This window comes from Thamnophis elegans, chromosome Z (assembly GCF_009769535.1).
Source record: "Thamnophis elegans isolate rThaEle1 chromosome Z, rThaEle1.pri, whole genome shotgun sequence".
Taxonomy (NCBI): Eukaryota; Metazoa; Chordata; class Lepidosauria; order Squamata; family Colubridae; genus Thamnophis; species Thamnophis elegans.
The window spans coordinates 111844491-111859609 of record NC_045558.1 but is presented as its reverse complement, the minus strand read 5'-3'; the positions used below and the strand labels follow the sequence as shown (position 1 = coordinate 111859609).

Below are 15119 nucleotides of genomic sequence, written 5' to 3'. Positions count from 1 at the left end.
CACTCATGGCCTGCCCAATGTTTTGGTTTCTGACAACTGGCCCCAATTTACGGCCATACAATTCAAGACCTATTTAGCAGCACACGGAATCAGACATGCCCTGGTCACTTGTTTCCATCCAGCTTCCAATGGTCAGGCGGAGAGAATGGTGAGATCTGCCAAAGAAGCCCTATCCAGGATGGGCCCAGGAGATTGGCAAACATGGGTTGATCAATTCCTCCTCAAACGGCACATCATGCCAAGTGCTTCCACTTGTAGAAGCCCTTACAAGCTTCTAATGGGTCGCCAGCTAAGGTCCCACTTTGACCACCTATACCCAAACTACTCTGCCTCATCTCCCCCAGATTTGACCAGCAAAATAAGAAACTTTAGCATAGGGGGTCAGGTTTATGCCAACAACTATGCTGGGGGAACTCTTTGGATTCCTGCTACAGTAATAGGCATCACCATACCTCGATATTACCTATTAGAGCTCAAGGACAGTTGAAATTGGAGATGGCACATTGACCAACTCTGTGGCTACATCTCCAACTCCAGTCTTAGGCAACAAGAGGTAACCCCTGCAAGAGTTAGCCAAAGCCCTACACAAAAGGAGCACAAATTCACTCCTTCCATGGATAACTGAACTCCGAAGGTACAGGGGCACTTATCTGTAATTGTTGCAGGCCTAAAGCAAGTTCGGAGTAACCCGGCTCCAGACACTCCAGCCGTGGCTTGTGAGAAGTTCCAGGAGCTTCCACCAAGTGAAGCCGTGAAAACAACAGGTCCCACCAACTGAACTGCGCAGGTCTGGGTGAGCCACCAGAAAGCTCGCCTACCTGCGTGGCTACATCACAAGTCGGTTGAGCCCATCTAAGAGGAGAGGGGTGTTAGATACCAGAAACATTGGTAATGGTTTACACAAAGGTCCTCTGTTCTGGCGGGAACAGAGATTCAATTGATTGGTCGAAGGGTCTGACAGCTCCCTATAAAAGGGGTGCTGTCAGACTGAACCTTCGCTGGATTGTACATAGTTGACTTGTGCTAATAAAGAGCTGTTTGTTACTCTGAAGCCTGGAGTGCATTCTCCCGATCTAACATTTTCCAAAGTATTTCTTTCCTTTGGAGGGGGCGGGGATTCCCATAGTTAACACTAATGGCAAATTTTTAGTAACACATTTGATAAAGGCATATATACAATACAAGAAAAGACAAGTTAGTTAGCCAAAGCAACAGTTCTACTAAACCCATATTGAAAGTAGTACAGAGTTCACCCTAAATAGCCCTCAATTTAATATCTTATAGTAGTTTACCACTAGCATCCCAATCTATTTAGTTTTATTACATAGGTCTGCGACTAAAAAGCTGTTTGATTATATTTTTAGTATTTTTTTTATTTAGTATTTTATTAATATTTATAGGCCGCCCTTTTCCCCGCGGGGACTCAGGGCGGCTTACATAAAATAGGGAGGGGGGTGTAAACAATAAACATAAAACAATACATAAGAGTAAAATAGTACACAACATTCATTCTTCATTCGGGTGGGGACAGATTGTGATCTTATCCCCAGGCCTGACGGGATAGCCAGGTCTTGAGGGCTGTGCGGAAGGTCTGGACGGTGGTGAGGGTACGAATCTCCACGGGGAGATCGTTCCAAAGGGTCGGAGCTGCTACTGAAAAGGCCCTCCTCCGTGTAGTTGCCAGTCGACACTGACTGGCGGATGGTATTCGGAGGAGGCCCAATCTATGTGATCTTATAGGTCGTAGGGAGGTAATTGGCAGGAGGCGGTCTCTCATATTTATTTAATTTCCATGTGTTTTGGTGTGCTGAAAACAAATAAAATATTATAAAAACTCCTAGACATCATGATTTGCCACAACATGCAAAATTGTCTTCAAATTTATCATTTTTTAATTTTTTGGTATTTTTTTATATTATGGGTTTTTAACCAAATTTAAAGCCCAAATTACTATTAGTTGATTCACATAAGTGCATTTCAGATATAAAATGCCAAAAAAATCTTAAAGGATTTCTCTGAGTTATATAAAATAGATATAGCACTGTAAATCTGATGGTCAGCAATATATACATAAGCTAAGCAAGTTTTAAGTCTGTGCTTCTAATGGTAGAAGGGGTTAATCTTTCCAAAGAATCCAATGGGAGGAAGACCCAGGGCAGATAGCAGGATCTCCGGTCAGTGCAGGGGGTATGGGCAGCACTGTGACGTCTCGTATACAGACACAGAACTGCTCTCTCCTGCATGCTACACTTGTGCACGAATCATCATCAGGTTCTTATTTCTAGGCTGTTCACAATTTTTCATCACAATCATGTTAGCTTATCATTCTTCAACCATTATGTTATGGCTCCGCAAAAGTGTATTAATTCGCCAGACATTTCTGTTTCATCTGTGGTGAATATACAGTGTTGAAGCCACAGCAGAATATTACAGACTTTGTGAAAAAAGTATACCTTGCATAATTTGGACTAAAAATTGGAGATCAAGATAAAGCTTGGGTGCCTCATAAAGTGTGCAAACAGTGTGTTGAGGACTTCCGAAACTGGTTCAAGGGTAAGAAAAAATCTTTCCGTTATGGGATTCCTATGGTATGGCAAGAGCAAAAGAAGTGATGACTGTTACTCTTGTACATGTGATGTGAAAGGGTTTAATTCCAAATGGAAGCATTCCATTTCATACCCCAATCTTCACTCAGCAATTTTTCCCATCCCCCATGGCACAGATATACCAGTACCCAAGCCCCCTGCTACCTTGGAAGAGATACATAGCTCCAATGAAGGTGAAGTCATACCTGAACCAGATGACAAATCAAGGAGAGAGAGAGAGAGAGAGAGAGAGAGAGAGAGAGAGAGAGAGAGAGAGACAGACAGACAGACAGACAGACAGACAGACAGACAGACCTAGCCAAGGTCAGGCTCTTCCCCTGTTTGTGGCATGCAGAATAGAGGGTGAGATATTTTTTAAGGTAGGGAATCACAAAGGATTAAATATATATTCAGAGATTTCTTCTCACTTGAATGTCTTTCACCTCTCACAATTTACACTGCAGCCCTCATTTTGTTAATAATCTGAAATATTATTATTATTGCATGTGATATTATAACTGGTCCTGGAGGAAGCTATAGGGTTCTTAATCGCCAATTATATTAATAAGCATACATGTCTGTTTTATTTATATTTGCTAAATGTGTCAATAAGCACACAGAAGTCATTTCTAAGTTGGTACACAAGTCTCTTAAGAGAAATAAAACAAAATTGATAAACATTCCATAAGAAATATCCATGACTACAGACAGATGTTTCACTACATGAAAATTAGTAGAACAGCATTGACAGTGGTCGAGAGAGATTTGGAGAAATTTCTGTGTAGACTTTAAACAATGAGTTAAATGCATATTTAACAGTGTACCTTTTCCATATGATAATTATGAAGAATAAAAAATAGTTATAATCAGCAGAAATTTGGAACAAACCTTCATGCATGAACTGATCACTAATAAAAGTATGAGTGTTGACAAAGTTATCTCATCATCTATTTGTATATCAGTAAAAAAAAATGCATGGCAAGATTCCTATATCTCTTTTTATTTCTCTGTTTTTAAACAAGTTTAATATCATTGCTGACAATGAGTTTGGCATTTGACACTTGAAAAGAAATGCTGAGATGTCAGAGTTCAATGGTACAATAGGTTATGTCTGTTATTTTCTGTCCAAATTCCACTATGGACATTATTGGTTTACTGAATGCGATACTGTCTTTTCAAGTTGAATTTTCATTTCCTTCTGATTGCTGGATATCGGGAATTATTAATTTATTGTACCAATATTTGATGTCTTTGATTAACTATATTTGTGTCTTTATCACCAAGTGAATACCAAAATTTTTATTTAACAATGTGTCATTAAACAGGCATATTATTTTTATGCATTATTTTCAAGGGTTTTTATCAGTGGTGAATTTTTTTTTTTTTATGACCGGTTCTGTGGGTTTCGCTTGGTGGGCATGGTATGGCTTGTTGAACAGGGCAGGGGAAGGATACTGCAAAATCTCCATTCCAACCGCACTCTGGAGGCCAGCCAAAGGTGGCATTTGCCAGTTCTCCAAACTACTAAAAATTTCCACTATTGGTTCTATAGAACCTGCCAGAACTGCTGGATTTCACCCCTGGTTTTTATTCTGTTATTTTAGCCCAATATGTGTTAAAGAGAATATCCCTCCCCCAAAAAAGCCCACCACCATCACTTAAAAAAATTCCCATAGAGAAATTATACAAGGAGCAATGTCTGCTCTTTCCAAGTAACACACATAGCAAATCATGTTTATATATATTGGTAAAATTTACATTGCCTCTCTTCTAGAAGCACAAAGCACCATAGATAGATTTTTTTCCCCCATTTTCCAACACTACCACAATCCTGGTGTGCAGACACATTACAATGGGTCAAATTATTCTGAGTAAACTTTCATTTATGAAAATAGAGTTGAACCAGTATTGTTCTACACCCTAGCCAATGCTTTTGATAACTACGTGAGATAATACAACTGAAAAGAGGATGGAAGGAAAAATGTGAGGTTGGTAGTTGGTCCTCTGATTCAGGTGGGCAAAAATTGAAAAAAAAATTTTTATCCTCATTCTACATCCCTGTTTTCTGTGTTCTAATTCTCTTTCATTCTCTGCTCATAAATAAAACATGGAGAACCAAACCACAGTGCCTTACTTTCTGCTTCTGGAATTGTCAAAAAATCGACATCTGCAGATTTTGCATTTTTTCTTCTTCTTCTTTCTGTTATATGTGGCAACTGTTATAGCAAATCTTCTCATCATCTCAGCGGTTGCTATTGACCATCGACTACATAGCCCAATGTACTTCTTATTCATGAATTTGGGTCTGCAGGATCTGGGTATTGTTTCAGTCATTGTCTCCAAATCCATAATCAATTTTCTTATGGACACCAGACACATCTCATACTTTGGTTGTGTTACTCAATACTTTCTCTTTCTCTTCTTTGAAATCTTTGATTTCTTTCTCCTGACAGTTATGGCATATGATCGGTATGTTGCCATTTGCCATCCACTGCACTATGAATTGGTGATGAATTGGAAATACTGTACTGAAATAATAATTCTAGTGTGGGTTTCAGGTCTCCTCTGTGGAATGTTGCATACCACTGGGACGTTTTCCATCCTCTTTTGTTCTAATGTGGTCAACCAATTCTTCTGTGAAATTCCACAATTGCTGAATCTATCCTGCTCTGGTATAAATCGACTTGAGTTTGGAATTCTTGTGGCCAATGTCATTGTTTTACTAGGCTGTTTTACTTTTATAATTGTATCTTATGCAGTGATATTCAAGACCGTATTAAGAATCCCTTCTGAAAAAGGAAGACAAAAAGCTTTATCTACTTGTATTCCCCACCTTAGTGTAGTGTTTATGTTAGTATTTACTGCAGGCATTGCCTATCTGGGACCTTCCTCTAACACTCCATCTTACTTAGATATTGGATTGACTGTTCTGTATGCCCTTCTTCCACCCCTGTTCAATCCAATCATCTATAGCATGAGAAATCAGAATATCAAGTGTGTCCTTTCTAAACTGTGGAGATTCTGACAATTTCTTTTCAAATTGTTAATATTCTATTCATTATATTTTTATTTTTCCTCTCTTTTCATTTACTCATGTGAAAATATGATATAATGTGCTACTTGGAATGGAGGCAAAGTTTAGCCAATGTCCTGCCCATATAATTCCTGCTAATGTACTTTACAGATGCTAAATATGGATGTTTGGCAGCTCTCGCATCCTACACACTAATCATTCTTTATGTTTAGTGAAGTGAATATCAAAGGGTAATGTGACTGAGGGAAACAGGTAGCAATAGGAGTAGCTCTAAGATTTAGGTACTGCCTTGTCAGTGCTTTACAGTCCTCTAAAAAGATTTTTAGACAGTCAGCAGATTGCCGCTAACAAACTGGATCTTCATTTTACCCACCTCAGAAATATGGAAGGCTGAGTCAACCTTGAGCCAAACTGCCAAACTGCTGGCAGCCAGTCATCAGCAGAAGTAGCCTGCAGTAATGCATTCTATTCACTGTGCAACTGCAGCTCATAGTAAAATGCAGAAGCAAAATGCTGAGGAGGTTTAAATATGTTATATTTTTCATGTGTTTTCCTGTATGAAATGGCTCCTCTCTAATGCTGGTCCCTCTAATGCTTTAAGAAGAGACTGGACTCCTACTTGAACAGGTCCCTGCCAACTCTATTATGATTGACTTATTGGTCCATAATGTGGCTAGCTAAAACTTCAGTGTTTCTAAAATAGATAGTCCTCTATAACATTTCCCTCCTCAAATGGTCATTTCCTCACAAACATTGATATTTTGCTCCTTTCAGTCAGCCTCAACTGCCTGGACAAGTCGCTATATTTTTCCTGGCAACATTTTTCTTTTCAGAAGGGGTTTGCCATTGCCTCATTTCAAGGCCTGACAGAAAGGGACTGGCCCAAAGGCATGTAGTTGGCTAAATTCCTAAGACAAAATAGAAGTTTCAGTCTTCTGGTTTTTAGCCTGATGCCTTAACTTCTATGTTTCAGATTATTTAGCTCAGAATATTTCTTTTCTTTAGAAATGCTTTGGCAGGAACAGACATATAACAGGGTGTGCAAGCTCTGTGTGAACTGATACTATTTCATTTGTCCTTTTAATAACTATGAGAAATAAAAAAATTACGATGACGCATAATTCTACTAGAACATCAAAAAAGGTTTCATGAGTTTTACATCTTAATACAAAATGGAAAAGATAAAGCATTTTTGCTGGTTCAATATTTGGGGACGGGAACAAGGAAACCAAGGATGATATCTTATTGAAATGTCCTTGAGAAATATTGAATTTCATCCAAACTGCTAATAATATATACCAAAAGCAATATCACTATTTTCTGATATCTCTGCCACCACATTTTCTTATACAGGGCGGGGCATAACCTTTTCCTAGGGGGTCACAGCAAGATCGACAGCAGTTTACAACTTCCGCGACACCTCATTTTAAAGCCCATAAAAAACTGAATTGAATGAGCTATTAAATGTTAAATTTGCTTTAAGAATGGCTGGAAAATTCGATTCGGAAGAACAAAGGATCATTGACAGAATAAAATGCATTGCCTTTCGAGAGGCTCGCGATGCTGGAGCCAGATCTCAATTCGTCAGATCTCAATCCGGCAGAGAACATTGGGGCCATAATTAAGGATGAAGTGGAAGCTCTGATGATTCAGGAGCAAGGTCAAAATCGATATTCGGTTGAAACTTTGAGAATGAATTTGGAAACTGTGTTGAAAAATCTGGAAAATCGAACGAAACTGTTTGAAGATTTGTTGTGTTCTTATCCACCTCGTTTGAATGCTGTTCGAAGGGCTAATGGTGGTCATACTGACTATTAAATCGTGTCAATAAACTCAGTTTTTGATGGGCTTTCGAATGGTGTATGAATTATTTGTGTTGTTATTACAAGTGTTGCTGTGACCCCCTAGGAAAAGGTTATGCCCCGCCCTGTACATTGATAGTGCTCTATTGGATTTTGCAGTCTTGTTTTCTTGCTTTATCTGTGGATATTTCTTCTCTACATTATACAACAATTATAGTTATGTTTTTGCACTGCTTTGCTGAATGAACTCAACTTTTAGAAGGGTGTGATTATTTCATTCTATGAATCTCCTATTTTCATTTTGTGTGGAGAAAATGAATGATTCTATACTTCTTTAAAAATCTTTCTAATTTGTAATGCCACTTGCATCTGTGAATGTCTGTCTGTGTAAGCCTTGATTTTGTGAAAAAGTCAGCATTGTATCAAGGGTAAAGATAAAGCAGATATTAGATTTCTGCAAATCTGTTTATGAACAGTTTTCCCCATGCCTTCACCAGATTGTTCAAATCATGAAAGAGATAAGAGGATAAATTGCTTGGGATGTTTTATTATTAGAGACAGTTCCCATATCACATTAAATAAGCATCAGTGGTTTTATTGTGGAAAAAACCTATAATCTGTTGGAATCTCAAAACAAACTCATAAATTGCAATTATAAAAGTTATTAACTACATTCACAACAGCATACTACTCCCAAAATCAAATAAAAAATGAGCATTCTATCAAAGATACATTTAAAAATGCAAATTGAAAATACAAAAAAAACCCATGTTAGTTACCCAGTGCAATAGTGCTACAAAATCCATATTGCTAATATTGCAAATATCCACCCTACATGGCAGTCAGCGTGACCCGTCAAAACCGCGGTCCATTAAAGCGCGCCCGATCAAAGTGCGTATGTGACGTCATCAGCAGCGCGACAAATAAAATTAAAAATAAATTAAATTAAAATTAAAATAAAATTAAAGCAAGCCGATTCACATAAAGGTAAGGGTTAGGTTTAGGTTTAGGGTTAGGGTTAGGTTAAGGGTTAGGGTTAGGTTTAGGGTTACGTTAAGCGTTAGTGTTAGGTTTAGCGTTAGGTTAAGGGTTAGGTTTAGGGTTAGGTTTAGGGTTAGGTTAAGGGTTAGGCTTAGGGTTAGGTATAGGGTTAGGTTTGGGGGGGTTAGGGTAAGGTTTTCGCGTTAATTTTAAATTTACCGCTCACAGCGTGCCGTTTTCGTCGCGCTGTGATGACGTCACGTACGCGCTTTCGGCGAGCGCACTTTAGTCTACCGCGGATTTGTGGTGGAACCGGCAGTCAGTTCCCTACCTTATAGTAATTTGTCTACTACTTAACTTGGCTTGTTTTCATATCTGAGATCTCCCACTAGCATTCCAATTATTTTGTTTTAGCATTATTTATCACATTCCATACCAAAAGGCAAGTTATAATGTTTTATCATGATTCTCTCTTTTCCTGTTTTTCTGTCTTTGTCTACCCCTCCCTCTCTCTTTTGCTTTCTGCTTTCACTAAGTCTAAAGTTACAGTATCCCAAATTGTATTTAATTTGATCTCCCACTTCTTGTATTTACTGGTGTGACATTTATTTATTTTATTATAAATTAAACATGGAAACATGGACTCAGCCAGTGGTGAGATTCAAATAATTTAACAACCAGTTCTCTGACCTAATGTCTGACTGGGTAGGCATGGCTGGGTGGGCATGTGGCTGGGTGGGCATGGCTAACTTGATGTCACTCACTTTAAGGGGCACTTTGCCTCCCCTGGCCTCTCATGACTGTGGGGATGCTGCAATGGTCATAAGTGTGAAAAAAGTTAGGTAGATAAAGGGAGAGAGAAATAGAGTGAGAGAGAAATACAGTAGATAGGTAGGGAGAGAGAGTGAGTGAGAGAGAGCAGGTAGGTAGGTAGATAGATGGAGAGAGAAAGAGAAATACAGTAGGTAGGTGGGGAAAGAGAGAGAGTAGGTAGGTAGATATACGTTTCCAGGTGTATTTATCCATGTGCTGGAGAAGGAAACCACTGACAATCTGCAGCAGCAATGACTTTGTTTCTTCTGGCACAGCACTTGATCAATGTAATTTTCAATAAACTGTACAGAGCTTTCCAAACTTCCCAGGTCCCATACCCGGCATCACTCTTTATCAAGCACAGTCTGGAGTATATTAAAACCAAATAACTTTAAAATTAAAAGATAAAAGATAAAGGAAAAGCAAAGTAAAAGAAAAAGAAAAACAAAACACACACACATAAAAAAAAGGAAAAACGGAAAGAATCAATAAACTCTCTACATTAAACTCAGCTTCCCATCATTTTAAAATCTTAAACAATGTACCTCATTCCTAATTTCAGTTATTTTATTACTTGCAGGATTTCAACCTATATTGAAACCAAGTAAGTTAATCAAATGGAATTCTCCAGCTAGGAGCCTTATCTCTTTATCTAAATATCCAAACCTTTAAATTGTCTCTTTTACCTCCTTCTTTATAAAACAATTTAAACACTCAAATGCTTCTCTCGGATTCCTTTTCCAACTCCTCGTATCCTGCCTCTACCCGTATCCATATATATATTTTATTTACATCCGTACTCCTCTTATATTTGCTCCACCTTCCTGCAGACTCTGTGGGTATATCTTTCCAGACATTATATTCAAATAACAATTTATACAAAAATCAGCTTACTTTATGGCTCGAAATAAACTCTAGATAAACCTTCACTACCCTCCCATCTACCCCACACTTCCCAACTCCATTCATCCTAAACCACAATCCTAGAAAATCAAGATCTCCGCTCTCCTCACCCTAAAGAATGAATCATGAACAATTTAAATAAAAATTCAAAGTTATCCATCGAGTCTTGTTTAAGTCCCATACAATATATATTCCAAAATCAGCGCCACTTCTTTCAGTCTCAATGTCTCTTCATCGATATGCAGCTATGCCGTTTTACACAAGACAGAAATCCCAGAGTATTATTCAATTTAAAAATTAAGCAAATGTTTTAGAAGCATAGCTAAGTCCTTATTCTCTACTCTTCTGCCCTTCCGAAGGGGGAAAGCGATACCTCCCGCCTTGTAGCCACATGTTCCGCTGTTTCTCTTCTCCTTCTCCTTGTCTTTCTCCAAGTCCGGGTGATTCAGGAAGTCCCACCTTCAGGATCTTGTAATAAAAATCTCGGGCTTCCCAAACAGAGTTAAGGCAATGTTTTTGGTTATCAAATGTAACTGTAATACCAAATGGCACTTCCCATCTATACTGTATCTGAGAATTTCTGAGTTCCTTAGTTAAAAAGGCATAGTCTCTTCTGGCTCTTAATATTTGAGATGGTATTTCTTTGAAAACTATCAAATCCTGTCCATCAATTCGCAGCCTATTATTGTAGAACTCCTGTACTATCGCATTTCTGGATTCTCTTGTGGCAAAATATATAATTATGTCCCTCGGAAGTTGTCGCTGTTTTGCTATGCACGAATTATGGCGATAGATTTTTTGGATCTGCCAATCAAAGTTAAGTCCAGGACTTCCCACCGAGCGACTAAAAGCCTCAAAAAAGGTCTGTTTCAAATTCTCCTGCTCGTTTTCACGCAATCCCCTAACTCTTATTGCAGACGCGGTCTTCTTATAATTTATCATGACAAGTTGTTTTTGTGCATTTCAACTTCCTGTTGTAACATTTCAATTTTAGATGTCAGGTTAGAATTAGCTTCTTCCAAAAGTTCCAGTTTATCCTCCATTCCAGCAATATAATCTGTCATAACATTCATAACCTCGATCATATCCTCCTTTGTTTGAGCAATCTTGGCATCAAGTTTGTCATATAAGTCTGAAACAAGTTTCTTCATTTCCTGTCTGAACTCTTTAAGGATTTCAAAAAGAAATTCTTTCGTTAACAAATCTCCAGTAGAGGGCGTAGAAGGCAAGGGCAGCGGCTTTGTAACAAATGCCTGAGATGTAGAAGAGCATCTGGGCTTCGATTTCGGTGCCATGATAAAAAGGGAAGCAAACAGAGTCTCTACTCACGTTAATTTGAGATAAGGTAGTTTCAACAAACCCCTGGCAATTGATAAAAAGAAATCTTCAAGAGAACAGGGCTAATTGGTTTGTAATCCCTTAATTCTGTCCAGAAAGTTGAAGATATATCATTATAGCAAGTGCGGAAGTTATAAAATCGCCATTCTTTTAAAAAAAAAGTTAAACAAAGGAGTCTTTTGTAAAATTGAAGCTGGTATTTTAAATTAAAAAAAGGAAAAGTTCACAGGTATGGTCGCTGCCCGGACTAATCTTAAATGAGTTAATTACAAAGGCTTGTTCTGAGGGGGGAGTAACTCGCCTAGAGCTGAAAAAAAAAAACAGCTGAGAAGATCTGGCCGGAGTGAGTGACTCAGCTTTCGTTGATTCACTCTCTTTCGTTCGCAGCCAAAAAGGAAAAAAGGCTACGAACTTCAAAGAGGACTCTAACTGGCTGGGTTCCCTCCCTACTTTTTCCTTGCCTGGAAAAAGAGATATCTAAGATCTTAAATAGATATACGAACCAGAACTCTGAGGGCAGCTTCATTAGGCTGCCGACGGCGGCAACCCCTCCCCCGGAAGCCCAGGAATGGATATTTGGAATGGAGGCAAATCCAACTTATCAAACAGGAGAACCATAGAACTCAAGATGTTATTTGCAAAAATCCTACATCCCTAATTATTGTCAATTTTGTTTACCAATGCTAAATATGGCTATTTGGTAGTTAGTGTTAGTGGAGGATTTTAGAAATAGTAATTGAAAGACGAGTATGTGCTTATGCATTAAATTTTGATATATTTTATGATGAAGGACCCTTAAACAATTATAGTCAAATGAAAATGGAGATATGATGATAGTGACAGATATGAATATTTGAGTTACAATACTTAAGTTAATATGAATTATGTTTGTTGACTGTGGAAGAGATGCACAAATGCACTTTCTATAGCATGTAAAGAAGGATGTTGTATTTGTTTTAAATTAAAAATTAAAAAAATAAATAAAAAAAGAGGTCAATTAGCTGTTTTATTTGTCAAGTCTATACAAAGGTATCTTCTCAAATTGACAGTTGGCACCTGGCTGAGAGTAGATAAGTGTAATGTCCTCGGCTTGCAACTGGTCCTTAGTCCTCAACTTATGACCGGCTGCAAGTCCTCAACATACGACTGGCAACAAAAGGCTTGCGCCAATTGGCTAAGACGCGCCTGGCTGGAAGTGGGCTTTTTGCTGTGTTACCATTGGCTCCTCTGCTTGACAGCTCCTTATGAATAGCTGTCAAGCCAAGCAAGGTACTGAACTATTCTTTTTTTCTTTTTAAATTATTTTTATTTTTTGTTACACAGACAACAATGGGAAAGGGAGAGGATGGAAAGAAAAAAAGGGTGGGGGAGGGAAAACCCATCTTCACATACAATATGTCGTTTAATCACAGGTGCATCCCTACTAAGTTTATACATCCCGTATCTTTCTATTGTATATTTAATAAGCACCACAATAAGCTAGGGTTTAAAAAACAAAAAACAACAAAATAAAACAAGGGAGAGAGGGAAAAAAAAGGGTGGGGAGAGGGGGGGAGGCCAAAAAGGACAAAAAAAGGTCCAAGAAGGAAAGGGAAAAAAAAAAAAACCATCATCACATGCAGCATGTCGTTTGATTACGGTTGTTTTAACATCTACATCTTCAAATAATGTTTACCATCTCAGATATTTCCTCTAATGTAACTAGAGGTCTCATTTTCCTTCTACCATATATATTCAGTTAACATTAGCATTGTTTCCCCCCAGAGAATATACTTCTATTCATTGTTAATCTTGCATTTCATACCTTCAAACAGAGATCTTATTCCTTCATTGTTCAACAAGGCATCGCTGCCTATATATACCAGTTTTCATTTGTTCCCCTATTAGAATTGCCTTATCAGCAGCGAAATATCATTATAATAAGTTCTTAACCTTATACATTATATCACCAGACCTTATATTAGTACTTCCTTATATCATTGTTGAATTATTTCACAGCATAATTATATCATCATTTACTTTTTCCAATTAAGGCATAAGTGTGTCATTTTTAATTTCCAAAATTTTGGTTTTTTTCCCTTAGCCATTGATAAAACAAGTCCCATATCTTATAAAATTGTTCATCCTCTTGCTCTCTAATTTCAAATGTCAATTTACTCATTTCGGCACAGTCCATTATTTTTCGAATGATTTCTTCCTTTTTTGGTATTGTTTCATTTTTCCAGTTTTTTGCAAATACAATTCTGGCTGCTGTTAAAACATTTACAATCAAATATTTTAAGTCTTTGTTGTAGGTTTCTGGTAAAATTCCCAATAAAAAGACCTCTGGTTTAAAGTCTATTTGTTTGTGTATCATTTTCTCCAACCACATGTGGATTTTAGTCCAGTATCTTTTGGCTTCAGTGCAAGTCCACCACATGTGGTAGTATGAGCCAGGTATCTGGTGACATTTCCAACACTTTTCTGATTTATTCTTGAACATTCTTGGGATTCTGGTCGGGGGTAGATGCCACCTGTAAAACATCTTATACAAGTTTTCTCTATATGCAGTAGACATTGTCATTTTGTAATTTTGAGACCACAATTTCTGCCAATTCTCTAAATCAATCCCATACTTAAAATTTTCCCCCCAAGCAATCATAGTTTCTTTAACTTGTTCTTCATGCAATTTAAACTCCAATAAATATCCATATAGTTTTTTAATTACTTTTTCATCGGTACCTGTTAGAATTTTGTCTAGTTCAGTCATTTTATTATAGAGACCTTTAGTTTTTCTATCTTCATTATATCTAGATTGTATCTGTACATATGAATACCAGTTCATTTCCATCCCTTCTTGCTTCAACTCTTGACTAGATTTGAGCTCACCCTCTGCATTCAATAATTCTATATATCTAACTGTTTGTTCCTTTTTATGTATTATCGGATACGAGAATGCGTCAATTGTTGATGTCCAGACTGGAATTTTTAAATAATGTAATTTTTTAATCTTTTCCCAATTTAACAACAACGCCTCCCTTATATAATGTCTTCTAAAATAACCATGTGGTTTAGTTCCCTTATACCATAAGAAAGCATGCCATCCCAACAGCAAATCGTGACCTTCTACGTTCAATAATCTAGAGTTTTTTAATGATATCCACTCCTTAATCCACATCAGGTTTGCTGCCTGATAGTATAGCTCCCAATCGGGTAAACCAAAACCTCCTCTTGATCTAACATCTTGTAGTAATTTAAGCTTTATTCTAGCTTTTTTCCCTTGCCAAATAAATTTCAAAACTATTTTATTTAAGTCTAGAAAAAAATCCTTACCCAGTCTAATTGGGATTGTCTGAAACAAATATAGAATTCTAGGTAGAATGTTCATTTTAATTGTGGAAATTCTTCCCATCATTGATAAATGCAAGTTTCCCCATTTCTCCAAATCGATTGCTATTTGTCGTTTTAATCTGGTATAATTATCCTCTTTAAGAGTGCTACATCTAGGTGATAAATGTATCCCCAAATATTTAATCTTACTTGTATTTTGAATCTGCAACATTTCTGACAACTGATCCTTTTGTGTAGCTGGGATATTCTTTGTCATGATCTTAGTTTTATCTTTGTTTATTTTCAAGCCTGCTACTTCTCCATATTCCTCTATTCTTTCTAACAATTTGGGTG

The 15119-nt window shown here is 37.4% G+C and overlaps 1 protein-coding gene across 1 annotated transcript; it reads left to right on the top strand.

Annotated features, from left to right (window-relative positions):
- Positions 1-4692: 4692 nt before the first annotated feature.
- On the top strand, positions 4693-5610 carry LOC116520898 (olfactory receptor 14A16-like). The gene has a single exon (XM_032235360.1). The coding sequence runs from the start codon at positions 4693-4695 to the stop codon at positions 5608-5610; it is 918 nt and encodes a 305-aa protein (XP_032091251.1).
- Positions 5611-15119: the final 9509 nt, after the last annotated feature.

Bases quoted from the DNA above. Each gene is read 5' to 3' on its own strand.
- LOC116520898 (XM_032235360.1), top strand. From the start codon at position 4,693: ATGGAGAACCAAACCACAGTGCCTTACTTTCTGCTTCTGGAATTGTCA.